General features: G+C 39.4%; 2 protein-coding genes across 2 annotated transcripts in view; one reads left to right on the forward strand and one right to left on the reverse strand.

Annotated features, from left to right (window-relative positions):
- Positions 1 to 5: 5 nt before the first annotated feature.
- Positions 6 to 4,938, reverse strand: zgc:172121 (uncharacterized protein LOC337599 homolog). Its single transcript, XM_053635709.1, has 8 exons — positions 4,602 to 4,938; positions 4,424 to 4,491; positions 4,157 to 4,332; positions 3,925 to 4,028; positions 3,677 to 3,838; positions 1,067 to 1,272; positions 249 to 322; positions 6 to 133 (listed from the first exon to the last, which is right to left on the reverse strand). Exons 1-8 carry the CDS (start codon positions 4,671 to 4,673, stop codon positions 54 to 56), a joined length of 942 nt encoding a protein of 313 aa, XP_053491684.1. The 5' UTR covers positions 4,674 to 4,938; the 3' UTR covers positions 6 to 53.
- Positions 4,939 to 5,099: 161 nt separating this feature from the next.
- nme7 (NME/NM23 family member 7) overlaps positions 5,100 to 26,583 on the forward strand; it is a 41,987-nt gene continuing 20,503 nt past the window's right edge. Inside the window, exons 1-9 of the mRNA XM_053635707.1 lie at positions 5,100 to 5,213; positions 9,324 to 9,425; positions 10,677 to 10,843; positions 11,964 to 12,074; positions 16,372 to 16,422; positions 16,840 to 17,047; positions 18,738 to 18,843; positions 24,515 to 24,579; positions 25,678 to 25,746. Coding sequence (XP_053491682.1) covers positions 5,211 to 5,213; positions 9,324 to 9,425; positions 10,677 to 10,843; positions 11,964 to 12,074; positions 16,372 to 16,422; positions 16,840 to 17,047; positions 18,738 to 18,843; positions 24,515 to 24,579; positions 25,678 to 25,746 — 882 coding nt within the window. The 5' untranslated portion in view covers positions 5,100 to 5,210. The remainder of the gene's footprint in view (positions 5,214 to 9,323; positions 9,426 to 10,676; positions 10,844 to 11,963; positions 12,075 to 16,371; positions 16,423 to 16,839; positions 17,048 to 18,737; positions 18,844 to 24,514; positions 24,580 to 25,677; positions 25,747 to 26,583) is intronic.

Genomic DNA, 26,583 nt, shown 5'->3' on the forward strand with positions numbered 1-26,583 from the left:
TCAATGTGATGATGAGGTGTGTGGGTGGGGTGGGGTGGGGGGGTGTGTGTGTCTTAACTTTGTGATTTTTGAGGCTGGGTTAAACGACTTTTTAACTGTGCAATGTCAGCAGGACTGATACGGCAACAGCCTCCTGTCAAAAGAGCAAAAAAGGGTTTTACTCAACAAATCTAGACAGGAGGATGATTCAGGATATTTGCTTCCCTGTTTTTAATATAAGATGTAAAAAAAAAATATGTTTGGCTCACCAATCCACAAAGCTCCTTGTTCTTTCCACTCGACACTTAGCTCTGTAAATGGAATCGTTTTGTCTGTTCTCCATCTGCAAATGTGGACAATACATTAATTATACCACAGTGTGCTGTTCAGTTCTCAAATAAGATTGGTCAGAAATAAAAATCATTCTAATATGTTATTGTTTCTATAGTGACAGCTCATGGACTTGTGTGGCAGATGCTCCATGTAATGTAAGTCTACGTAATAATAAATAGATTTTTTTTTTTTTAAACCGTGTAATCATTGATATGGTGAAGCTTTCTGTAAGGAGCCATTTATTTAACATTAAGAGAGTCGAGAGTCAGCACTTTGTAATGGTCAGTACGTATTCTGACAAGAGTCTTCAGGATAGAGGACTTTTGCACTTTTTCTAGTTTCTCAGTTACACGACAGGCTGCATTTTTGTTTTATTAACTTCAAGAGTGAGAGGCTGGCGAGAGAACAACTGTATATAGCCGCTATAATGTCAGTGACAACAGGAACTAACTTGGCTCATGGACATTCCACAACTGTAAATGTAACTATAAATACATAAAAGTATTATGATGTTCTTTAATAAATTAAAAACACTTTAATCATGGGAAATCCCTGTAATAAATGGAATAAAACACTTTGAGACTTAATTGTTTTAGGAAAATAATTTCCACACCACCCTGTTATGGATTATTTTCCTATAACAGCACACCTTTTTGTTTTTTTAGTTCCTTTCTTGGTGCAATACTCGTACAGAAGATTTAAGGTTTGATCATGGCTAAGACATCTAGAAGTTTAACACTGTTGATGCACTCACCCTGTGATGGGATCCCAACCTTCTCCACTGTTCGGATAGACCACCCAGTTCATGTCGGGTGCCTTGTGTAACTTGGCTGATTCGAGAAGAGGTTTCACTAGAACAGGTGGAGAGCAGTTTACCCCAACAGCCACCAGCTGAGGGGAGTTACTGGTCACCTGAACAGCCTTGGCAAACGTGTTACCATCCGAAATACTCTGGGCATCCTGAAAACAAGATGCTAATGTCTTTTATACACCTTCAGTACTGGGTGCCAGGATATTTAAACGTGTCTGAAAATTCAGAAGTTTTTTTTCACTGAAACTTTGCTACAGACTCAAAATGCTGGATCGGCATTGGCTCAGTGTTGGGTATTAGCTGAGGTCTGCTGCTATTGACATTAAAATTTAGGATCAGTGCACTATAGTCGTACATTTACTGTAAATGATTCATTTTATTTGGATAAGCCTCAGCCACACTATACGTCCAAAATATGTGGACACCTAGCCATCACCGTCATATGTGCTTGTTGAACATCCCATGCCTGAGTTTGTCCCACCTTTGCTGCTATAACAGCCACACTTCTGGGAAGGCTTTACACTAGATTTTGGAGTGTTGCTGTGGGAATGTGTGTTGATTTAGCCACAAGAGTATTAGTGAGGTCAGGGACTATCAGGTGAGGAGGTACAATCAGTGTTCCAGTTCATCCCAAAGATGTTCAGTGGGGTTGAGGTCAGGGCTCTGTGCAGCACACTCGAGTTCTTCCACAAGAATCCATGTCTTCATGGTCCTCGCTTTGTGTACAAGGCTATTGTCATACTGGAACATGTTTGGAGCCCCTTAGTTTCAGTGAAGGAAAATATTAAAGCTACAGAAACGTTCTAGACAATCCTGTGCTTCCAACTTTGCAGCAACAATTTGGGGAAGACCCATCCATAGGTGTGAAGGTCATGTGTTCGACATGCTTTTGGCTATATAGTGTAACGTTGCTACAGTATCTCACAAAAGTGAGTACGCCCCTCACATTTTGTAAATATTTGATTGTATCTTTTCATGTGACAACACTGAAGAAATGACACTTTGCTACAATGTAAAGTAGTGAGTGTACAGCTTGTGTAACAGTGTAAATTTGCTGTCCCCTCAAAATAACTCCACACACAGCCATTAATGTCTAAACCGCTGGCAACAAAAGTGAGTACACCCCTAAGTGAAAATGTCCAAATTGGGCCCAATTAGCCATTTTCCCTCCCCGGTGTCATGCAACTTGTTATTTGTTATTATTACAAGGTCTCAGGTGTGAATGGGGAGCAGGTGTGTCAAATTTGGTGTCATCGCTCTCACACTCCCTCATACTGGTCACTGGAAGTTCAACATGGCACCTCATGGCAAAGACCTCTCTGAGGATCTGAAAAAAAGAATTGTTGCTCTACATAAAGATGGCCTAGGCTATAAGAAGATTGCCAAGACCCTGACACTGAGCTGTAGCACGGTGGCCAAGACCATACAGCGGTTTAACAGGACAGGTTCCACTCAGAACAGGCCTCACCATGGTCGACCAAAGAAGTTGAGTGCACGTGCTCGGCGTCATATCCAGAGGTTGTCTTTGGGAAATAGACGTATGAGTGCTGCCAGCATTGCTGCAGAGGTTGAAGGGTTGGGGGGTCAGCCTGTCAGTGCTCAGATCAAACGCCGCACACTGCATCAAATTGGTCTGCATGGCTGTCGTCCCAGAAGAAAGCCCGCATACAGTTTGCTGAAGACAAGCAGACTAAGGACGTGGATTACTGGAACCATGTCCTGTGGTCTGATGAGACCAAGATAAACTTATTTGGTTCAGATGGTGTCAAGCGTGTGTGGCGACAACCAGGTGAGGAGTACAAAGACAAGTGTCTTGCCTATAGTCAAGCATGGTGGTGGGAGTGTCATGGTCTGGGGCTGCATGAGTGCTGCTGGCACTGGGGAGCTACAGTTCATTGAGGGAACCATGAATTCCAACATGTACTGTGACATACTGAAGCAGAGCATGATCCCCTCCCTTCGGCGACTGGGCCACAGGGCAGTATTCCAGCATGATAATGACCCCAAACACACTAAAGAAGCTGAGGGTGAAGGTGATGGACTGGCCAAGCATGTCTCCAGACCTAAACCCTATTGAGCATCTGTGGGGCATCCTCAAACGGAAGGTGGAGGATCACAAGGTCTCTAACATCCACCAGCTCTGTGATGTCGTCATGGAGGAGTGGAAGAGGACTCCAGTGGCAACCTGTGAAGCTCTGGTGAACTCCATGCCCAAGAGTGTTAAGGCAGTACTGGAAAATAATGGTGGCCACACAAAATATTGACACTTTGGGCTCAATTTGGACATTTTCACTTAGGGGTGTACTCACTTTTGTTGCCAGCGATTTAGACATTAATGGCTGTGTGTTGAGTTATTTTGAGGGGACATAAATTTACACTGTTAAACAAGCTGTACAGTCACTACTTTACATTGTAGCAAAGTGTCATTTTTTCAGTGTAGTCACATGAAAAGATATAATCAGATATTTACAAAAATGTGAGGGGTGTACTCACTTTTGTGAGATACTGTATATACAAACCATACAACTTAGTCAATGCTCTACTGGTAGTTACCTTGCAGGAAAAGGAGAGCCAGGCTTTAGCATCAGGAAACTCCCTCAGCAGCTCCACCAAGGCCTCTGCCTCCTTAAGACTCGGTATGGTCTCCAATGCAAGTAGATCAACTCCTGCAGCCACTAAGCAGCGAATCTGTGGCCGATGCCAATTCTTCAGCTCCTGAGGTGAATTATGGTAGAGGTTTTACACATAGTATGATCGGTCCTGCAGTAACAGTGTGCAAAGAGTGTTCGGTTTCACCATACCTCTACACTCATGCTGCTCGCGTAGACTCCTGTGTACTCTGAACCGTCATGCAAAAAAGCCCCGAAAGGTCCAACTGAACCTGCCACCAAAGGCACTTTTCTGTCTGGAAAACCAACAGCACTTGCACTATTAATGATCATTACAATATCACAGTCAGACATGAAACCACCTTTACCTTCGTAGACTCTCAGCCATGAAGTGAGAGTTGACAGGAATCATGTGGGGACACACCTGCTGTAAAACAGGTGCTGGCCATGAAGTCTGCTGCTGACTCTTTAGCTAATCGGACCCCTGACATCATTAGGTCCTCAGCCTCCTCAGGTTTAAAACCAAGATGCTTAGTGAATCCTTCAATACTAGCTTGGTATGTGGCTGTTGTGATTACATCAGATCCACTCTGAAGAAAGCTACAAACAGACAGATTTATCTATTCAAGCATTCTGAGTTCGGTATTAACTCACACACGTTCAGTTGTAATAATAATAAAACTGTCATTACCTGTAATGTGCATCCTTAACAGCATTTGGATTTGTATACAAAATTCTTGCACTCCATAAAGGATCTCCCTGCAAGAACAAGTCATAAATCAATTCTTTATTTAATTATTATTATTTTTAACCCACATAAACAGTTACTGGTCCTGTTAGACTCTGCATTAGTCTGTATTTGAGTATACCTGAATGTGAAATCCTCTTTCCTCCAACTCTGTTGATATTCCACCGTCCAGAATAAATGGTGTGCAGGCCATGCTGGCTGCTGTAGAGTAGATCAGTATTGACACGTGTGTATAAACTTCTCCAATGCCGCAGAGTCAAGCTCATCAGTATGGGACAGAGACAACACTCTCAATGTGACCCATTAGCTTATAAAAGATATAAAGCTTATTAAAGATATTAAAAAGCTTATTAAAGATATTAGCTTATAAAAGAAAAACAGGTTCTACTGGATCCCATTAAACGTGTTTCAAATTAGTTCACTTCAGACGCGCACTATAACAAACGTAGAGGTCGACAGCTCATTTCCGGGTTGCGTCAAAACATTGAAAAGAAAACTCGATACTGACTCGGTTTTTGCAAGATATTTTTAGACATTTATAACGAACGTTTCCTTTATTTTTGACGGAAATTATTATTTATACCCGGTTAATTTTAATTTAAGTACGTTACGTGGGTCGGTTTGTTACTATGGAAACGATAACTCACAAATACTCTAGCAAAGCAAGCAAGTGAGCTGTATATTGACCAGCCAACGGAAACAAATCGAAAGACCTAGAAGCTCGCTGGAAATGGTAACTTATGAACATTTTGTTCACTTTACAGTAATGTAAAGTTAGAGATGATACTCTGTAATACAGCGTGAGCTAATTTATTGCAAAGCGCGTTTTTTAGTTAAGGTTCTTAACGTTAGCAAGTTAGCAGCGTTGTATTTAGTTTCCCACTCGCATTGCGCAAACTCCGCCCTACTGCTCTAAGATTGGCTACTGGGCCACGCCGGCGACACTTCAACCATACAGTTATGAGTTTACCCGTAATTATAAGAATAATTAGCCAATCCTAGCGCAGGGGGTGAGATTGTTCAGAATTGCGGTGGGAAAATATTTAGATTGCTGTTAAATCATAAGGTCCATTAATAATTCTGCAAGCCAAGCAAGTAAGCTGTAGTAGAAGCCAACGAGACCGTGTGAACTGAAGAACGTTTAATTAGCACGAATAATCAATCCGTTTATGTAAGAATGAAGAATATATCTAAATAACGCTAAGCATGTTGAGTTTGTTTGCCTCCAGCAGGTGGCGCCATTGCACAGCAGTTTCACCCAGTTAACTATTACCTGGTGTTTCCACTGGGAGGAGATGCAGTATGGACGAGTTTTTAAAAGTACAACCACCATAATTTACTAGCTAGGTAGTCACGTAATTAATATATGATGCAGTCTTTTTTATTATTATTTAAAAATTTTTTTTTAAATGATGCGTTGTTCTCTTTCACTTTAATGAAATTGACTATTTAATTTCCTCAACCATGTGATTGAGAGAGACGTTAAAAAGATACACGTAGAACCTGCAGTTTTCATAACCGTATACAGTAGAAAATGTCAATATTTCTCCACGAGACTGATTTTCCCAGTCATTCACACAGTTATGTATTATTATAAATAAAGATTTAATACCTGTGTCATGATAAGAGCTGAAGAAATAGGAACAATTCCTATTACAGTGAGAGGGAGTGCAGTGCCATGCGACATCCGGCCATTAGATGGCGCACACAACCTTCACATCAACGTTACATATAATTAATGAATGAAAGAATAAAAGAACGCTAATCAACTAAGTTTGTCATATAATTGATATGTAGGTGTTTGTGAGTATATGATCTAATTAGTTAAATGGATCCTGCCATGTTTATTATTAGATAAGTTTGTGGCTGTTATTGATAATACTGTTCACTGTCATTCATTTGCACACAGCACTTGTGACTCTGTGATCTTCAGGATGTTCCATTACAGTTAGACACTTTTTCCACATCTCTCGTTTTGTATGTCGAATTACCGTACATTGATCTGTCTAAAGGCTCAGTGAGAGCAGCGTGAAATGTTTGCTGTGATAGCAGAGGGTGACCGTGGGAGTCTGGGAAAGTACAGGTTTCCAGAATCAGCTCAGAAAGGAAAAGCCCACTTTTACTTGCACGTCCAGCTAGTATGAGAGGCAGCAGATTAGCCTGGCTTTTTCCAGTTTGCTCTGGCTGGACCCAAACAAGGAAATTAGCCAAGGTTTTGTGATGTCAGTGGAAGAAAAGTTTCTACCAGGCTGTTGTTGAGCTGTCTCGATAAAAGAACACAGGCTCCTTGCTCTAAGTCATAGTGCTGAATTTATTGAGGAAACATTCATACCATGTGTTTACTGTCTAGGAGACAGACCATTGTCCTTGGGTAAACCTGGACCAGGCAGGGAGTAAAGAAATATGATCTGTCTCTTGTAGACCCCTTTTACCTCTGCCATCAGAGGAATGAGAATGCAGAGCATCCTACGGACCTAAGTGTCACAGTATGGTTCACAACAACATTGCTCATGGGTAGGAAATATATCAATCATGCTTTCATCAGGCAGCGTGGCTGTGTAAACAGTAGTTCAGGAGCTTTCCTGCTGATCCATGTAATGTTTGGCTGAAATTTTAGCCAAGTTTAATGTATTTTGACATGACATTTTCCTCATGCATTGAAATATCTCTTGCACTGTCATTGCTCTGTGAATCAGTCATCTCAAGATGACTCATTTGTCAGTGCCAATTTAAAAAAATGTATACTGTATTGTGTCGGTTGTTGTTGTTGTTCTTTTTTTGAGACTGAGATTCCGGGCTTCATGTAAGGTGTACGCATCAAATAGTCTACAAAAATCTATTGTCTGTCTCTAATCTCTCTCCATTCATTGAGCTTGTTCATTGACCTGTTCCGCAAAAATGGTTGGTATTTGCACTGACATAAATGTGGAATGTAGCGAGTCATTGGCATGCCAACTGTGTGACTGTTCATGGTCAGGAAGTAGTAGTAATGCTTGGGTCCACTGCGCAGTTGAAGTCGAATCAGCACTTACATTTTTTTTCCCAAAGGAAGGTAACTGAATATAGCTAAATAACAGGTACAGTACATTGCTCTAATTTCTTTATTCACAATGTGTAGGACAGACAGTTATTTCACTGGGGCAATCATTTTTGATAACCTCTCAGCTCAGTACCGTGCATTATTTATTAGGAATAACACCTATTAGGGGGACAAAGGATTTTGGACAAAATTACTAAAACCCTGCCTCATGTTTAACAGCTCTGTCACTTGATCTGGCATGTCATGACCAGTCAGGAACTTGATTGTACATTGATTGAGAAATGGCACATTTACCTCCAGACATTTCAGGAGATTTCTGATAAGACATCAAGACTCCCTTTTGTGAAGTGCAGGCTGTTCATGTCAGTATTATCTCTTACACAGCTTAGTGAGGGGTAAAAATAGGCCTCTGTTGGGGGAAGAGCCCTCACTATGTACTCAATATCAACTGTTCAGTTGTGTGAAAGTGTTTCCCTTCAGTCAGACACAAGTGCTGCTTTAATATTTGACAAGAAAATGTTAGACAAAATTAGGTCCAAAAACCACTTGGTCACTCAGAAGGCTACCTAATAAAGTTTTAGATTAACTAAGTTAGGCTTGTAAGGTTATATATAAATTGTGGTGAGAAAAGAAAGACTCCTTATGTGTAGCTTAGCTATGAGTGAATCCCTTTTTATAATTTTTTTTTATTCCTTTAATAAGAACCAACAAATCTAACCGAGTGACTGTTACACATCCAAACCAGTGAAGCCACACCTTAATAAAATACATTTAGTAATCGCAGTTGAATTGCTCAAACAAATCCAATGTGTATTAAAGAATCGTAGAAATGGGTAGCGTATGTCCGACAGACAGCGTAGACTGCCTTACTTGTGTTAGGCTAGTCTATTTAATGTAATTGCCGGACTTGTTAAACGGTTTCTAAACTGAGAAGGTTGGTGAAAAGACTTCCAGGAATGTGGCGATCTGAAGCTGTGTGATTTTCCTGCACAGTCTGCGTAATGATGTGAAATATCACACAACTAGTCAGTTATTGACATGAATACTGACTGTTATTATCGGTTAATAAATCATCTTACAAAAAAAGGGCACTCCTACAGGCTGAGCTTTATAGCTTTCGTACGCTTCTAACATTATAAATGTGACCCTTGTTATTCCCTGGTTAAGGCTGTACCTTGAAAAGGAGTTTCTCATCAGTATTCCACTCCAGCTCTGTCTGGATCACATGTCTGACATGTAGCCTTCCATCCAGCAGAGGGCAGCCTGCAAGCGAAGCACTTCCCACTCTCTGTCTCCTCCATGTTTCTGTTCAAGGACATTTCTGTGCTTAGTGTGAAGGTGAAAAAGGCAACACCAGACTGAATAGCAGAAGGTTTAGCCACCAGCATTAATGTCAAAATAGAGCTTTCACAGAAGACGCTTTTTCTTCTCTTTCTTCAGTGTTGGTTTGGTCCTTTATGAATAACCATCATTTAACTCTCATTTTGACCTCTGGTCTGTTTCACTTAGCCACATTATCACAGCTCCTTTAAGTCCTGACTCTACAACTGTGTGTTTGTAAAAAGGTAGCACCAGCTGTGTACTAACTGTAGTGTGGAAGCCCTAGAGGAACAGATTCTTGCACTCAAAACAGTGACCTCTGGATTCCAGGTTGTGACAGAGCCCAGCTGCCTGCTCATGCTGAGGGTCAGACCTCAAGTGCTCAGACTCCCTGTCCTAGTGCACGGGTTACCATCCCAACACGTCCCCGCTGGGCCCGAGCCGATCACAGAGCTCACGCTGTGTCTGCTGTTCCCTTCACAGGAGGAGCGTTTTGCCTTCCTGGCTGAGTGGTACGACCCCAGTGCTGCTCTCCTACGCCGCTACCAGCTCCTGTACTACCCTAAAGATGGCTCTGTGGAGATGGTAAGCACTTCCCTCACTGTTGGTTTGTTCTTCCTTTCCCCAGATGCACCCAGGTCTGGTTAAAACACTACACCAGTTGTCTTAATCATGTTTCACATGATGATTTTCACTTCTGCAACATTGATTAATATTATAATAAATCTGTGTAAATGTTTTTGTAGGGTAAATAATAAAAAAAAAATCCTACCAATATTATGAAAGTTTCAGTAACACTCACATGTATGTAGAACTCCAGCATGTACATACATGTACATACACACAGATCTGTTTTATTATTTCTATTGTATAGGTATTTATGGAAATTTCTGTCTTTCTTTCCATCTTTCTGTCTTTTTTTTCTTTCCGTCTTTCTACGTCTTTCTTTCTGTTTTTCTTTCTTTCTTTCTTTCTTTCTTTCTTTGATGTTACTCATCCTGCTTGTGCTGCTGTGTCAATCTGAATTTCCAATAAAGGTACATCTTATCTTACCAAGCGTTTTAATGGCGGAGCTGGTTTAATTTGAATGATTCACAGAAAACTAAAAAAAAAAAAAAAAAAAAAGGCAAATCTCACAGAGAAAACAAAAATGACACAAAATGACTATGCACTGTGGGCATTAAATCATTGAGCAACATGATAACATTGTGTTGTGTTATGCTGACCAGATTTGGGGGAAAATGGGAAAGACAATTGCAGTAACTCGCCAATCATGCAATTTGAAGTCCATCAATCAAGTAGTCTCTTAAAATTACAGCAGTGAGAACCTTGTAATTTTGTAATTACAATAATTTTGATTAATATCAAAGCAGTTTCTGTGCCTATCAGTTGCTTTTCATGCAACCTACAGCTAACAACTCATTACATGAAGGTTTCACATGTAAAGTCAGCCAAAGGGAAGAGTGTTTATATGGTAGCCATCATTGATAGTCAGTGTACATAAATATCACAATATTCAGCACCCAAGATCTATGCTTCACCCGAGAGAAATCCCCTCTGACAATCTGACTGACAATCTGACTGTTCAGCCTTAATTCTTACTGCCACATACCAGATCTGTGTGATTTCAGTACCACAAAATTGGTACTGAGGTGAACATGTCAGATTAGGTGTTATTTTTGCAGACGGAAAACAGGAAAAGATCGAATTTGTGCAGCTTTAGTAACTGATGCAATTTGATCCTGGCTTTTGGGCCGATTTAAGATTCCACATTGTCTAATATGCGTATTGATTGTTGCACAAACACACACCGGTTATTTTTTTCTCTCCATTTAGTTTGATGTGAAGAACCAGCGAACCTTTTTGAGAAGGACCAAATATGATGACATCCACCCAGAGGATCTGTTTGTGGGGAACCGTGTTATTGTCTTCTCTCGACAACTCAACCTTATTGACTATGGAGACCAGTACACAGCCAACAAACTGGGCAGCAAGAAAGAGAGGTAGTTCTTTCATTATTATAACGCCGACCCTGCCTTCCAACCTGGTGGTCCAGTTTATGTTTAAAAAAATAAATAAATTCCAAAGGCTTATCAAGAGTGACACATCTGAGTCTGTAAAAGAGTTAATGAGTTTTGTGCAATGCCTGAAATAATGATGCGTTAGAAGCACAAAGATAACCATCATTAGTAACAGACACTACCAAGTTGTGGTTTGGCACAGACTGAAAATTAACACTTCTATTTGCTCTAGATGTATAATTCAATTAATGTGCATTACAGACACCTTTGAGTGTTATTTGTTTAATCACAGTTAGTTTTCTTTGAAAGGAAAGTCTTAAATAAATAAGTTCTTCCAAGCAGCAGCTTTCTTAATGTTTCCATATTGCAGTAGATAGCGTGTAAATGAATCCCAGTCTCTTTATTCGACTTTGAAATCCGACTCTGAAACCAGCCAGCCAAGTGCCCTATTCAATCAAACTCAAATTGCTTCTATGAATCTTACTGAATCAGGCTGTCAAGTTTTGCAAATTTACTGCTTTACATTACTGCTCTCAAAATGCAATTGCAAGCACGGGTAAAATAGTAACTCAGAAATTGGAAGAAAACCTCAGACTTCCTTTAGAGTAGCTGCAACTCTCCTGCTTCAAAATGTGAAGGTAAATTCGAGAGCATGAAGTGATGAGCGATTACGAACGGACAGTATGGGTACACTCTGCAGACTCATTAGACACACGCCAGTGGCAAAGCAAAGGTAGATTATACACCACAGTTTTCTCTTTGGGGGAAAAATAATGATAAGTGATAGGTGGGCACACTGGATAACTCAGCTGTTATGTAGTTCTTGCTGTTCCTCATGGCTTGACTATTTGCTTCCCAGTATCCTAGCACCTTTAAAGCAAGCTGTCAAAATATTTGAAACCATTGTGTTCAGTAGGCTTAGGAGATTATTGTGAACCACTACTTTCAACTGTGCAGTCATGCATTTCGAATGTTTGTTATTCTGACTTATATAAAATTGGAGGGCTGTATTGCTATCTAACTGTTTTGTGCCCTCACAACAGTCAGCTCGCAAAGCATGATGAATATTTGCATTCTCATTCTCAATTTTTTCCTTCCATAGGACATTGGCTATGATTAAGCCAGATGCAGTGACCAAAGTGGGCGACATTATTCAGATGATTTATGATGCCAGCCTTATTGTCACAAAGGCCAAAATGACGAAGCTAACGGGGTGAGCCAAGAAACACCATTTAATTATTATTATTTTATTAATTATTCTAATTAACCCGCAGTTCCTGAGCAAGCAGTGGCCACAGTAGAGTTGTTGTTTCTTCCTCATGTAAGGAAAAGTGCAGTAGTGGTATGGATTGCACAACTACTCATTTTTACTAGTCAACTAGGAATTCAAAAATGTAGTCTACTAGTTGTCTGTTCCACAGTTAAAGCAAAAATTGTTTCAAGGCATTGCAATTTTATTTGTTCAGCTAAGAATGCATCAAACCACACTTCACTTAATGGCCATACAGACTTAGACTTGGATCCTCCCATGCTAGGTAGCATATCGGGCAGTAAGTCCTTCAGAGTTTCCGGTCTGCGGTCAGGGTCTCAGCATCATCCCATGTGATGTTAAATGTCTGCAGGTCTTGGATCAACATTGTTTTCCGTGTGTTTCCGGGATGTCCTTGTTGACGTTTGGCATGTGGTGGTGCCCATGTCATTGCAGTCTTTGGATCCAATGGTTCTCCACTCTGAGGACGTGGCCAGCCAGGTGGAGTCTCCTGTGGGTGATGATGACGTGGCGCTTGTACATGCCACTCCTTCAAAGCACCTCTTTGTTTGTGATAAGATCGTAATATCAAATCCTAAGGATTCGGTGTAGGCACCACTGCTGGAAGACATCAAGCTTCTTGTTGATGACTTCCAGGTCTCACTGGTGTAGGTTACTGTTAGTACTCTGATGGAGGTAAGCATGCGAAGCTTGAGCTTCAGGGAGCTGGATGGCGAGGACCATACATAGACGAGAAATCAAATTTACAGCTTCATTTGGCTGCACTATTACAGAATGAAAATCAAGAAATCGGTGCAACAGATGTGCCAAGTAATAAATATGTGCATCATATTACAGTGTTTAAGGATGTAACATCATTCAATATTCATAACGCATTTGTATGGATGAGCTGAAATAGTTGGATCTTAAACTGAGAGCACAGTGTGACACAGAAGGTCTTTGCAGCTTTGTAGCTTGATAGATGGATGGGGTGACGTCTACAGCGGGAAGGTTTTTACGCTGTGTTAAACTCCTGCCACAGCATCATCTGAAAACAAACCAGGATCATCTGCTTTGAGCTGTCATGAGCTGATCTGACTCTAAACTATCTGAGTGTGATTGGATAGCGAAGTGCAGCCTGCAGCTCCAGATATGCTCTTTCTCACAGCGCTGGTCAATAATGTAATTTACTCTGCCAAAGTGTTTATATTTAGCAAAAATTGAAAGATAAATATTTTTGTATGTAGTCGGTATAGTCTTATGCAGTTGACTGTAGACTTTAGTCTGAAATATTTTTAGACTAAGTAAGTACGTTGAAATTTTTTACTTTACCCTCTGCTTCATTGTTTTTTGACTATTTCACACTAGCAACTAGTGACCGTATTGCTCATCTATGAAAACTTTAAAGAGTAGTCTCCCTTTGTAGCTCATTTGATGCTTTCCATTGTAGTATAACAGTAAAGCAGGGATATTGCAAGGAGGTCTGTGCTCAGAGTAGTCTGAAATTGCAATGTTAAGTATGGCTGATGTTACTCTGAGCTCTGCTATATACTGGCAGGTGACTGAGAGCTCTGGCAACACAGAGGTGACTGGTCACTTGTATGTTCTTGCATTTGTACATAAAGCACTGACCAATTAAGAGGTCAGTTAATCCTTTAATTTATGTCTCTCTAGTCCTTTGTGTCTTGCATGACTCTATTTCTATATCCACATTGATGTTTAGACCAGTGGATATCAGTGCTTATCTGCCAAACTTCATCCAATTTGTCATTCTTTTCAAAAGTCGGTGATTAGCTGGATCAGGCAGATTATTACTGCTAGGATTTGGAATTGAGCCATGGTGAATCTCCAGGTAGGGGTGGGTGGGTGTAGTGAATTTTTTTTGTTATAATAAGGTTGCAAAACAAACACTACCTCACAGTCAGTTGCAGGGAAAGCAGGTGAAACCGTCCAATCCTATCTCCTCTGTCCTGGTCTAAAAATAAAGATCAAATCAGATCACTTGTGATGCCTCTATATATTGCATCCTAGTCCTGTGGGGCTATCATATAATGAAAAATGATGATAGCAGTTCGTGTACGTGTAAAAACTGTCATCAATTATGTTTAATTATAGTCATTAACAACTGCACAGAGAGGCACTATATTTACTATAGTGTGATCATTATCAAGTAATGGTATGGCCATGTTGGTTGTGTTCAACAGCTTGTTGGAAGCAGAAAATCTTGTTTAAACTGAAAATTATATTAGTTGCGAATAAAAATAAATTGTCATACAGATGGTTTTGACAGACAAAGGTCAATATAGTTGAAGCGTGAATACGTCATATTATTTTTAGAAGGAATGATCATATTTAATGACCAATCATGACCAATCATTAGGTATATTTAGCTGTGGTTCTGAAACCTAGATCTGCTCCCAACTGAACTAGTTAAAAAAAAAATTACTCAAAAAAATAAAAGTATACAGTACTGTGCAAAAGTTTTAGGCACATGCAAAGAATTGCTGTAGAGCAAAGATGCCTTCAAAATAATGAAATTAAATGTTTCTCCATTTTTTTAAAAAAATACCGTAAATGGCAGTAAACAGTAATAAATGAAACAAAGTCAATATTTGTTGTGACAAAAAAAGCAAAATAATAGTCTCTGGTACAATTAGTGCAGTTTTATAAGGAAATGAGCTGTAAGTTTTATTGAGCATCTTGCAGAACCAGACACGGTTCTTCTGGAGACTTTGACTGTCGCACTCGCTTCTTATATTTGCAGCAAAACCCAACAGCTTTCATTGTGTTTTTTGTCATAAGTGTCTCTTACATAATATTCTGCTTTCTTTACTGACATACAAACATTTTTCTATAACATTTAATTTTGTGCTAGAAAACTAATGTTTGGGAATCTAAAATGTTTTTTTTTTTTTTTTTTGTACTGACTCAATAATGTAGAAGTCATAAAATAAAAATCTATATCAAAGTTTGTACTAAAAAAATAGGGTGCCTAAAACTTTTTCACAGTACTGTAAATGTATTTATGGAGGGGGAGTTTGCAGGTTCTCCGTGTGTTTCAGGGGTTTCCTCCGTGTACCCCGGTTTTCTCCCCCAGTCCAAAGATCTGTGTTGTAGTCTGATTGACATCTCTAAATTGTCCGTAGTGTGTGAATGGGTGTGTGAGTGTGTCCGCAGTTGTGCCCTGCGATGGGTTGACACCCTGTCCAGGGAGTCCCCCAACTTGTGCCCCGAATTCCCTGGGATAGGCTCCAGGATCCCCAAGCCTGTACAGAAAATGGATGGATGGATGGATAATATATATACAGTAATATATTATATATGTATACATCTGTGATTTGTCTCATTTTTTGGCTTTCTTTCTCTCTGTTCTTACCCCGACTGTGGTGTAAACGCATACCCTGTCAAGTGTTGAGACGTCTGCTCTGGTCTGATTGTGAAGTTACTGAGTGTGAAATGTACTCCTTTGCTTATTTTTTAAAAGTTCTGCATGATCAGTCTCTTCCTGTTGATATGTATGCATCCGTTTAGACGCCCATAACTGCTGTTGCGCAACCCCAGAAATCAGTCTAATTGCATTTATAACTGCTGACATCAATTTGCTGAACTACAGATGCACTTTGTTCCTGTTCTTGGAAGAAATATGTTTAATAAGCACTGGAGAGTGAGGTCTTATACACCTGAATACTGTCCTCAGATGTGTAGGTGTCTTTAGTAGTGTTTCATAACCTTCATGTGATGTGGTGTGTCTACTACTCTGAAAACGTTTTTTTTTTAAATAATTATTATTATGCTAATTGTTTTTTTTAACACTGACCCCTTAAGTAATAAACCATAGTGACTCCTTGAAACTGGAAAGTGCTGAATGTAAATTTTTTTCTTTCCTCCTGGGAGGCTATGTGGAATTATATGAATGAATGTTGTTTTAGGGAGCTAGTTGTTGTAATTTTGAATTTAATTTCAGCTTTTTAATTTACACATTAGTGGTTCAAAAGAAGAAGCGTATAAGAATAAGGTACTGTAGTGCATAAGTTTGTGTACTGTATTTAAATGCTTAATGGTGAAAACCTGTTGCAGTCATTTTACTTTAATCAGTTTACTGACAGCTGTTTGGTTTAGAAAATACTGGAGATTTTAAGATTGCTTGGCTAATGAATAGGAACAAATTGTTCTCATGGCAGACCTTGGTTTTGTTCTAGAAGTAAGCCGGGCGCATTGGATCACTTATTAACTGTGTGTACTTTTTATGGCTTTCTTACAGGAAGCAGGCAGCAGACTTTTACATGGAACATCAGTCAAAGTCTTTTTTCAAGTAAGTTTCTCCTGAGTGAATGATTCACTTGTGTGAGTTTGCTGGAGCTTTTCAATGGTGCTTTAAAGGTCAGTTTTCTTGCGTCACCATTCTTTTGACTTTGCATCTTGTCTCTGAGACCTCTCTCCCACCTTCCATTGTATTATTTTTTTTTAATTTTTTTTTTAAATTCCTCATTTGTTATGCCATTCATATACATGTCTATAATGGCTGGCTATTGTACCTTCAGGACCTTGATGTAGAATGTAAAAATGGTTGATGTAAAAATGGCAAATGGTGTGATTAGTGTAAAACAAGTAAAAGTGTCCAATAACAAGGCAGTATGTTTAACTCTACAACAAAATAATGCTCTGTGCTGCGAGGTTTGATTTGAACATGCACACTATGATTTTTTTTTTTAACATTTTTTTTAAACAGTAACCTGGTGCAGTTTGTGAGCTCTGGGCCTATAATTGTCATGGAGCTGATGGGAGACGAGGCCGTGTCTGTATGGAGGAAAGTTCTGGGTCCTACTGACTCTGGTGTGGCACGCAAAGATGTTCCAGCCAGCCTCCGTGCCCAGTTTGGAACAGATGGCACCAAAAACGCAGGGCATGGGTCAGACTCATTGGCATCTGCAGCACGGGTATTTAAAAAGAAGCTCTCCTCTTCGACACAATGGCTCTCATTCATCAGAGTTGCATAGAAACTATTAGAAAGCACAGCACTCCCACTCCCTAAGCCCTTATTTACATGTAATATGCATGCAACCACTGCAGTTGACCATCATATACATACACTTTGGCCAAAAGTTTGTGGACACCAGACCATCACACCCAACTGTGGTTCTTCCCCAAACTGTTGGAAGCACACAGTTGTGTAGAATGTCTTTGTATGCTGTAGCATTACAGTTTTGTTTGACTTGAACTAAGGTACGTAGCCCAAACATGTTCCAGCATGACAATGCCCCTGTACACAAAGCAAGGTCCATGAAGACATGATTTGCCAAGTCTGGAGTGGAAGAACTCGAGTGGTCTGCATAGAGCCTTGAACACCTCAATCCCACTGAACACTGAGTGATTTAAATACTCACAGCCACACTCCAAAATCTAGTTGAAAGTTTTCCCAAAACAGTGGAGGTTATTATAACGGCATAGCAGAGTGTGGGTGTGATGGTCAGGTCTCCACAAACTTTGAGCCATATAATGTATATGAAACATTATAATTTATGCTGGTGTTTCAATAATGAGCCAATAAAAGATCCAAGATTTAAGGATAGAAGTGCTTATCTTTACTCATTTGCTGCAAACAAATATAATCTGTTTGGAAGCCTCAGAAGTGGCATAAAAAGTTGTTCACAAAAGGAAAACTTGAAAACACAACGAATTAAAATCACAATTAACATAGTTTCAGTGGACGAACAACTGGTCAAAGATGTTTGTCATTTGTAAGCCTTTTTTTTAAAATTTCCCTAGCTAATTATAGCTATTCATTTTAGAGCTTAAACAGGTATCATTTATCTGAAGTCAGGTTTAATTAAAGTTTTATTTATAAATATAGCCAAGTTCCCATCCTGAACCCCCAGCTAGTGCAGAGTGCCCTGAAGTGCTGGAGAGACGCCATGTAGTGTCGAGCCAAACAAAAGGTCCTACATGGTTCTAACCGAGGCAGTGCTAAAAGGAATATGCTTCTTGAAACAAATCCTTATTTCAGATAAATGAAACCCTGAAGGAAATGAATTAAACACTTGACAATCTGACTATCAAAATGAATAAAAGCACATAAAAAAAAAGCTTAAGTTTTAGTTTTGGATGAAAGTAATTATGTAATGACCTCAAACATCGCTCAGTGAGATCCAGCCCGGGCATGTTGTTCCCTTCCCCAAAAATGCCGCATTCAAGTTGCCTGGTGATGGAATAGGATTTGGGAGAGGCATGACGTTTGTGCAATATTGTGAAACACTGTGTATTCGGATTCACGGTACAAATGACATGTTGAGACTATTCAACTGCACTAGGTGCATTATAAACAAAGTTTCTGCATGTGTGATTTTTGTTATGCTACTCAGTTTACTATACTTTCCATAATTATTAAGAGTATTGTTTTTGAAGATTAAACTGCATTAAACTTAGATTGTTGAACAATTATACTCAAATATATACTTAACACACTCATACAGATGGACAGAAGATGAAATCATAAAACTGTCGGTGGAATTTGCATTTGTTGCTGCATATGACCAGATGTGAAATGATTTACATATTTGATTACATTTTCAACAATTATGTTCAAGTTTTAGCTGAATGATGCTGCAGCATGTAATTTTCTCTCTCTAGGAGTTGGAGTTCTTTTTTCCTTCAACGACAGGTCATGGCCCTACCAATACAGCCAAATACCAAGACTCTACCTGTTGCATCATCAAACCACATGCTGTCTCAGAGGGTAAGGCATCATGTGCGCACGCGCACACACACACACACACACACACACACACACACACACACACGCACAGTGGCTCAGGCTTAACAGACAGCACGTGTCGGGTGATTTTGCATGATTCACATTTAGCTATTGTGTTTACTGTCTCAGCTGAGACATAGATTGACATGCTTTAAGTGCAGCAAAGCTTTATATTGGTTTAGCATGTTTGGGAACCATTATTTCTGTGCTTAAATTAGCCCTTTTATTTAAACACACAATATATTTGTGTTAAAGATGCTAGTTTGTGGTGTTGTTAAGAGCCTGCTGCTTTGACAGACCTCACCTAGTTCTTTACCGGGCTTTAGATACTGACTGGTAAAAAAAAAAAAAAAATTGTGGTCATTCTATTAGTAAAATTCCCTTGAGATATATCTAAAAGTATTTCAGCAATGTAATGGAGCATGAGCAGCTAAATGGTTTTAAGCAGACTAGAATCTGAGTTGGAGTAAATGTCCGTGTAAAAAGGAGCATAGACCCACTTGGCTGATCTCTGGATTTGCTAGAGAGTCTGGTATATTTTGTCAGTAAACACGGCAAAGAACCGCTTATTTTCACAGGAGGAGACAATTTGACTGACGTGGCAGATGTGGCATGCAGGCAAACTTGCAAGATAATTTCATTTACTTCATTGCGGCCAGAAAAGTGTAAAAACACATCAGATGCACCGCGGCCTGTGGGTGGAGCATCTGAGGCTGATGCTACTACTAATTAGACATGGTCTATAAAAAAAAATTAGACGCGTCTGTAAAATTGTGAATGTGAAGACAAATCTACCACACAATTAAAAGGACCCTTTATCACATGTATGATCCTGCACTAACATGTGAAAGCCACATGCTTTCTAACCAGGGGCTTATGAGAACCCTATTTATTTACAAAAGTACAAATGTTTGTAGACATACTTTAGACATGCAGGCCAGGACATGCATGTTGTCAGCAACTATTTTAGTTTATTACAATAAGCAAATGAGACAGTTTCTTTTAAAATGTACAGGAATGAACTCTTAATATGCTAAATGTCCTAACCTGTAAGAGTGTACTTGTTTTGTGTATGTACATGTATACAGCAAGCATGCATCTTAATTACACTTCTACTTGTTTAGAGATACTCCTGCCAGCCTTCACTGTTAAATCTCTCTCTTTATATAACTTTTTCCCCTCTTCCTCTGGCCATGATGAATATCTCTCCCTAAAGCCAGTACATACTCTTAACCCTCCTTTCCTCTGGATTTTTGTTTTCTAAATCCCTCTCCTGATCCCTGTTTATGGAGCATGCCACCAAGGCAGTGACCTGTGAAACCTCCAATCCTCTGGATGAAGCTGAGGGTAGAGATTTTACATAACTAGCATGCCCAAAGTTGATCCTTCACATTGTAGTGGTTAAAAAGGACCTGGGTGGGAATATGCAATGAAAGCCACAAAATAGGTCATTGGTCCAGCTAATAAATAAAGAGTTCATTCTGGCATTTAGTCAAATAGGAACTATTTAGATATAGTTAGATATTTTGTCATATGTAAATTACCAGATAGCAGTATATTGAAATTCTGGCTGGTTTTGTCTTCCCTGCTATTTTTTTCCCTGTGTATTTGCAGCCTTGTCTCCTTGACTCCTACACGGTACGGAACTGTAAAGGTCAGATAATTAACTCCTTCGCAACGGTCAGCCAGTGGCTCTGGATTCAACTTGTCCACATTAGAGAGTTCAGGTTGAATTAAGCTCTTCAACAATGCTACACACGTAATCGTCATGGGAACGTGTGTTTTTTCTGTTTGTTCTAACATATTGAAAAAGCTGTCGGGCAACAAGAGACATAATACAATTTGCTATAAATACAAAGAAATAACGAGACAGGGGAATGCCTCGTTTTAATATCTTGACATTTAATATCTTGACACATTCCTGCATCTCAGATGTGTGGCAATCTGAGGAAACCCTTCCCATGATCAAATTTAGACATTTTCTACTATATACAGTTCTGAAAACTACAACTGTTCCTGCATGGACATATGTTTATCTTTTGCATAGAGCTATCTAAATCTGAAGTAAATTTCTAGCATTTTAATGCCTGAAAATGGAGAGAGAGAAAACTGTGTTTAAATATTTAATTCCAGTTACTCTGAAAGATGCTGTGCCTTTCTTACTTTGATTATGAGCATGATCCACGTCCATCTCTGTCACATCTTCGGAGATAAAAGCCACTTAAACGGCATTAAAAGGCATTTAAACACAAACCTCAGTGTTGTTTCTTTACTCGACTGATCGTTGCCTGTTTTACATCAGTGGGGAGATAATTGCTGATTAATTCCGTTAGTTCTGTTCTGTTGATTAAATTTGTTTCTGCTAATGACCTTTTATCGGGTCATTTAAACATTTAAAATTTTGCTTGCTGTGGTCAGTACAGAGTATGTAAGCGCTCTTCTCTGTTTTGATGATAATGTGACGGTGCAGGAGATCCGTGGACATTTTGGCAGCTAGAATCTGATTACAGACGGAATTGATTTAGGTTTAATGGCCATTTCACTATGACATATACAGTAACTAATAACTTGATCGAATTGTGAGAAAAGCAAATTTAGTTACGAAGCTTTCATCAATCACTGGACAGACTTACTGCATTTACACAGTGTGTGTCAAACTGGTACTTTCCAGCATGGTTAGAGAGTAACCTGTGTACATATTTTATGTTTATGTTCTGTTAAAATCTATTTGTTTTCATAAAGTAGATATGTCAGTATATTATTGGTAGAAAACCTTAAAGCCCTATTGAGAGTGCTTGTGCTGTTAAGGAAGAAATTTTCACCTGCCCACTGTGTGTTGTTTTTCTTTGAGGCACCTGGTTGGCAGATATATCGAGACCCACTGTGAGCTTACAGACTGCAAACAGCCCACCCCTCCCCCTGGATATACACACTTACACACACACACACGCACGCATTCTCTAACAGTAACATGTAAGACCTCCTGTGAGAGTATGTCCTGCCTGAAGGCCTCAAGCTTAGATGCTGACAGCTGTTGGTTCAGGATGGACAGAAGCATATACTGTATTATTTTTTGATTAAGAGGTCTGGATCCCAGCAGATCTATAAAAAGAAAGGCAAATGCTAGCCAAACTCCCCTACTGAGAGAGCAGATATAATGAAAGTAATTTGAGAGATATATAAGCTTTAACCTCCATGATCATTTTGCTGGTGGCAGCTCATCTTTCTGTTCTTGCTTTGTTTTCTGTTGTGCTCATACACAATATGATCTCTCAGCTGTTGTTCATTAGCTGTTCATATGCAGTCTGGACATTAGCCTCGCCATTGTTAACATTTTTCATCCTGTCAACACAAGCTCATGAATGGTTATGAATTGAATATTTGCGCAGCCTGCCTTAGAAGGAACATTTAATGCGAAAACATCAGCGAGAAAGCGTGGACATATAGAAGTTAGGCTCATGCTACAGAAGTGCATGCAACACGTAAATACCAGGCTATAATAACCGGCTAATCTACTCAGCTTTGGCTAATTTACTCAGCTTTATTGTTGGCTAAAAATGGCTTATTTACTCAACCTTATTTTCGAAGGCCTCGTGGTAAACAATATTTTACAGTTTCACCGAGACAGTGTATGCTGTGTAGCTAGTGGCCTTGCAGGTAATATAGCATCATTCATGAATCCCTCCCCAAATGTCATGCCATATTGGACATATGGGAAAGTATTTATAGCTCTTGTCTCATGTAATCATTAGAAGGACAACCTTGACAGTAATTTAACATAATTAGTGGAAATTAACTCTCCATAGTATACAACTAATAATAAAGCTCATATAGAGAGCTTTAGAAAACAGATTTACCTTTAATTCCCAAATGTATATGTAATGGAAATTAGCTGGGTCAAAGGTTCCCTAAACCAATGCTCGTACTTTCCTTATCATAGATCACATGAAAGATATTTTCCATGACCAACTGTGGCTGACTAAAGCAGAATAAAAAGCTCTCTACCAATGAAAGAACTTGCTCATGCCTGGAATAGAGAAAGGTGTTGCTAAGCAGCCCCAAACCAATTGCTTAGCAACAGGCGTGCTTGCGTCTAGGCACAGCTGATGGGGCTGTGGCTTGATGATGATGCTGTGGGAGAACATATAGGTGGCATGGCATTACAATTTGCATGCTCACAGACTCTCCACAGGTGGTGCTGCAGCCATACTGAATAAAAAAATGTATCTTATCTGTAAGATGTAAAAAAAAAAAAAAAAAGGAATGCAGATACGTGCCATTTTTGTGTTCTGGATGTGGCCGTTGGGTCGTGATTATTAGTACAGACTGCTCCATTAAGTAGATCTGTGTAATCTGTCATTGTGGTTATGTTTCACCACCAGGAACTGTACTCGCTGTTCCTTAATGTACAATGCAGCAGTAATGAATACATGCTATTAGGGCAAAGTGTCAGTTCTGTGAGCTGGAAAGCGGTTTCATGACATACCGATATCACACCGCCACTTGTCTCGTGGGTTCCCAGGAGCATATTGGACTAGTCCCAGGCTAGAAGAACTTTCTTAAGTCTTTCTTCATCCTGATTTAGGTGTAGTTCATATTTAGAAATTCAGCTTTTTGTCTTCTGCAGAGAGTTTGCTTCTGCACTGTAATTCACTGAGATGTGGTTCGACTAAACACAGTGAGCTCGGAGAGGTTTTTAACTAGTATAATCACTGCATGCACTTTACAGGGGAGGCTCTACTGAGGGAAAGCTAGAACTACAACACTGTGTTAATAGTGATCAAACTTTTCCCTATGATTTTATGATCTTGTGAACGCTAACATTTGGTTTAACAGTCACAGACAAGTCTGAAATTTAAACAGAAGGATGAAGGTTTCCTGGAAGAGTTACAGCTTGTTTGTAAAGATACTTTTATTGGCATACTTTTTTTTTGTTCCGAGGTTGCCAAGGAAGTGCAAGTGGCCATCTGTCAAAAGCACAGTCGTGATGAATTATAAGAAAAACCAGACTCCTGGTGCATTTTTATTTATTTTTTCTCTCTAGTTTAATCTTCACTGTGGTGCTGGCTCTTATCTTATACACCTACTCTTTAACACCACCATGCTCAGCCACCTCATTGTCTGACACACTGATGCTGCATATTAATTAAATCACTAAGGAGAGTTTAAATAGAATCTGTCAGTGTAGGTGTATATACAGTTTTGGTAAAGGGGAGAAATACAGCCTAGTCTAGAGATCTTGTCTTTGCCATGTCTGAGGCAGGGGAATCCAGTGACAGCATGACCCACAGCATGAGGCTGAGTGTGATGACACCGGAGTCTCATGGGGCTTTTTCTAGTGTCGCTCTTGATGACTCATATGTTACTCACAGGTACTAGAGAGGAGCATGGAGAATGGCTCAGTGTGGCGCACACTGTGGGGCATAGTGCAAAAGAACAAGAAGATAGAGAGAACTGTGGACTTTTCTGTAGCAGCAGTGCTGCAGGAAAGAAAACGAAGCTTAAAATTGTGGCCGTATCTGTAGCACCTGTATGTTCTCCGTGGGGATCATTCTACCTCTATTTGCATTTGGATATTTTATGATGTTCTTTATGTTTTTGTTTTTGTATGTATGTAAAATTTAGTTTTATTTAACATGTATTGCATCCACAGCTCTGACCGGAAAGATCCTCAGCTCAATCACAGAAGCTGGATTTGAGATCTCTGCATTACAAATGGTCAGTGCACCTTTTAATATGTCGTGTAGATATGTTTTCGGTAATCGAATAACTGATTTTCGAGTATGTAAATGGTTTCTTGTAGTGGGTATCTACTTATCCATGACGAGGAATTAAATATCTTTTTTTTATAATATTGTAAAATATCCTAAGAATAATTAAACTTTAAACCTGATCAGGTCTGTGCAAACCAACAATCACCACTATTTCCAGAAAACATGAAATCACGTGACACGAGAGACTTCCTTTTTTTTCTTCTTTTTTTTCTTTTTTTAAAAAACCTTTATGGTCTGACTTGACCATAGCCATGAAGTCCGCCCTGCCCAACTACGTTGTTCCTGTGCTGTCTCTGTTTACAACTAATCATACATACATCAATCATACATCAGTGCAGAATAAATGCCCTGAGCTAGAACTGTTCAAAAGAGGCTTTGATGCTATGATGATCATTATTATGCATGTAGTTGGGAGTGTTCCCTATATAATGCATATTGTATTTCATAGTACAATAGTGTTTTATATTAGTAGTGGTCTGAGGTGGTTATGTAATCAGGCCATCCATTTCTCCCTCTGAGCTTGAGGTCAAGATCTTAGCTTCGATATTCAACTATAATTACAAGGTTGACTTTCTCTTTTGCTTTTTTCCCTGGGCGGAAAAATGAGTGTTTTAGAGAAAGAATCATTTGTTATATAAACGGTAAATGGCGCACTTATATAGCACTTTTATCCAAAGCGCTTTACACTGTGTCTCATTCACCCATTCACACACACACACACACACACACACACACACACACACACACCCACCAAGGTGCTACCTTGCCGTCGGAAGCAACTTGGGGTTCAGTGTCTTGCCCAAGGTCACTTCGGCATGTGGACTCACGTGGGCTGGGAATCGAACCGCCAACCCTACGATTAGTGGACAACCCGCTCTACCACCTGAGCCACAGCCACCCGTATAGTCCAGTTCCTGAAGAATAGTCACTACCAGACCACTGTTTATATTCTATTTGCTTTCATTAAGCTTTTTGTTAATAATTGTATTATTATTTTTCATTTTTCTGTTTCAAATATGTATTTTTCTCATCCTTTTCACAGTTCAACATGGATCGTGCAAATACGGAGGAGTTTCTAGAAGTTTATAAAGGTGTAGTCACAGAGTACACAGTAAGTAGAGCAGATCTCACTCCACACTTTCACTAAAATTATAGTGTGCTTCTCTATAGAAGCACATATATAAGGAATAAAACACAGAATAACACACAGCTCAAAACAAGAAGTCGATTATTATCCAATATCAGCACATCTCGAAGTGGTTTATTCCACTAGAATTCATCAGCTCTGTGGTATAAGGGTGCTTAACTGAACCATTGTACAGAACTTTATCATTCTGTTTGTTAATCTCTCAAATTCTAGTGTTTAGGTTTTCGGATAGCGTATCTGATGGGTCAATTAGGTAGGACGGCAGTGTGGTCTGTATTTTTCTTCAAGAGGTTATGTGAGAGGTACAGACTTCCCATTGATGTTCACTTATCTGACTAGCTCTCTGTATGGCTTTAAGGAGTTTGCATAAATGAGTATGCAGATGATCTTGTGTGTGCATAATGTTTTCTTTAGTCTTATGCACAACCAATCTCGGGGAACTTACGCAGAACATATTTATACAGCATATCTGTTGTGTTTTCATCTTGCTGTAATGCATCTCTGTTCATACATGTAGTGAAGACCTATTTTCTCTGTAACCTGGTCCAAATGAGAGATCATATCTCCAGCACACGTTACTGGTTATTATAATAAAGACCAGTTTTACACATTTTTGTTTGTTTATATCCTAAATTAAAGGCATTGTCTTCCTTATGCAGTCTAGCCATTTGTATAAATCTGGGAGCTATAAAATAAACATTGAACATTGTCAGTGTTTTTGATGGTTAGGCCAACATATGTTTAGAATGTGACAGCATATACACATGTAAATGTGTTCATTTAGAAGATGCTTTAGATAAT

The sequence above is a fragment of the Ictalurus furcatus genome, chromosome 11, assembly GCF_023375685.1.
Source record: "Ictalurus furcatus strain D&B chromosome 11, Billie_1.0, whole genome shotgun sequence".
Lineage (NCBI taxonomy): Eukaryota > Metazoa > Chordata > Actinopteri > Siluriformes > Ictaluridae > Ictalurus > Ictalurus furcatus.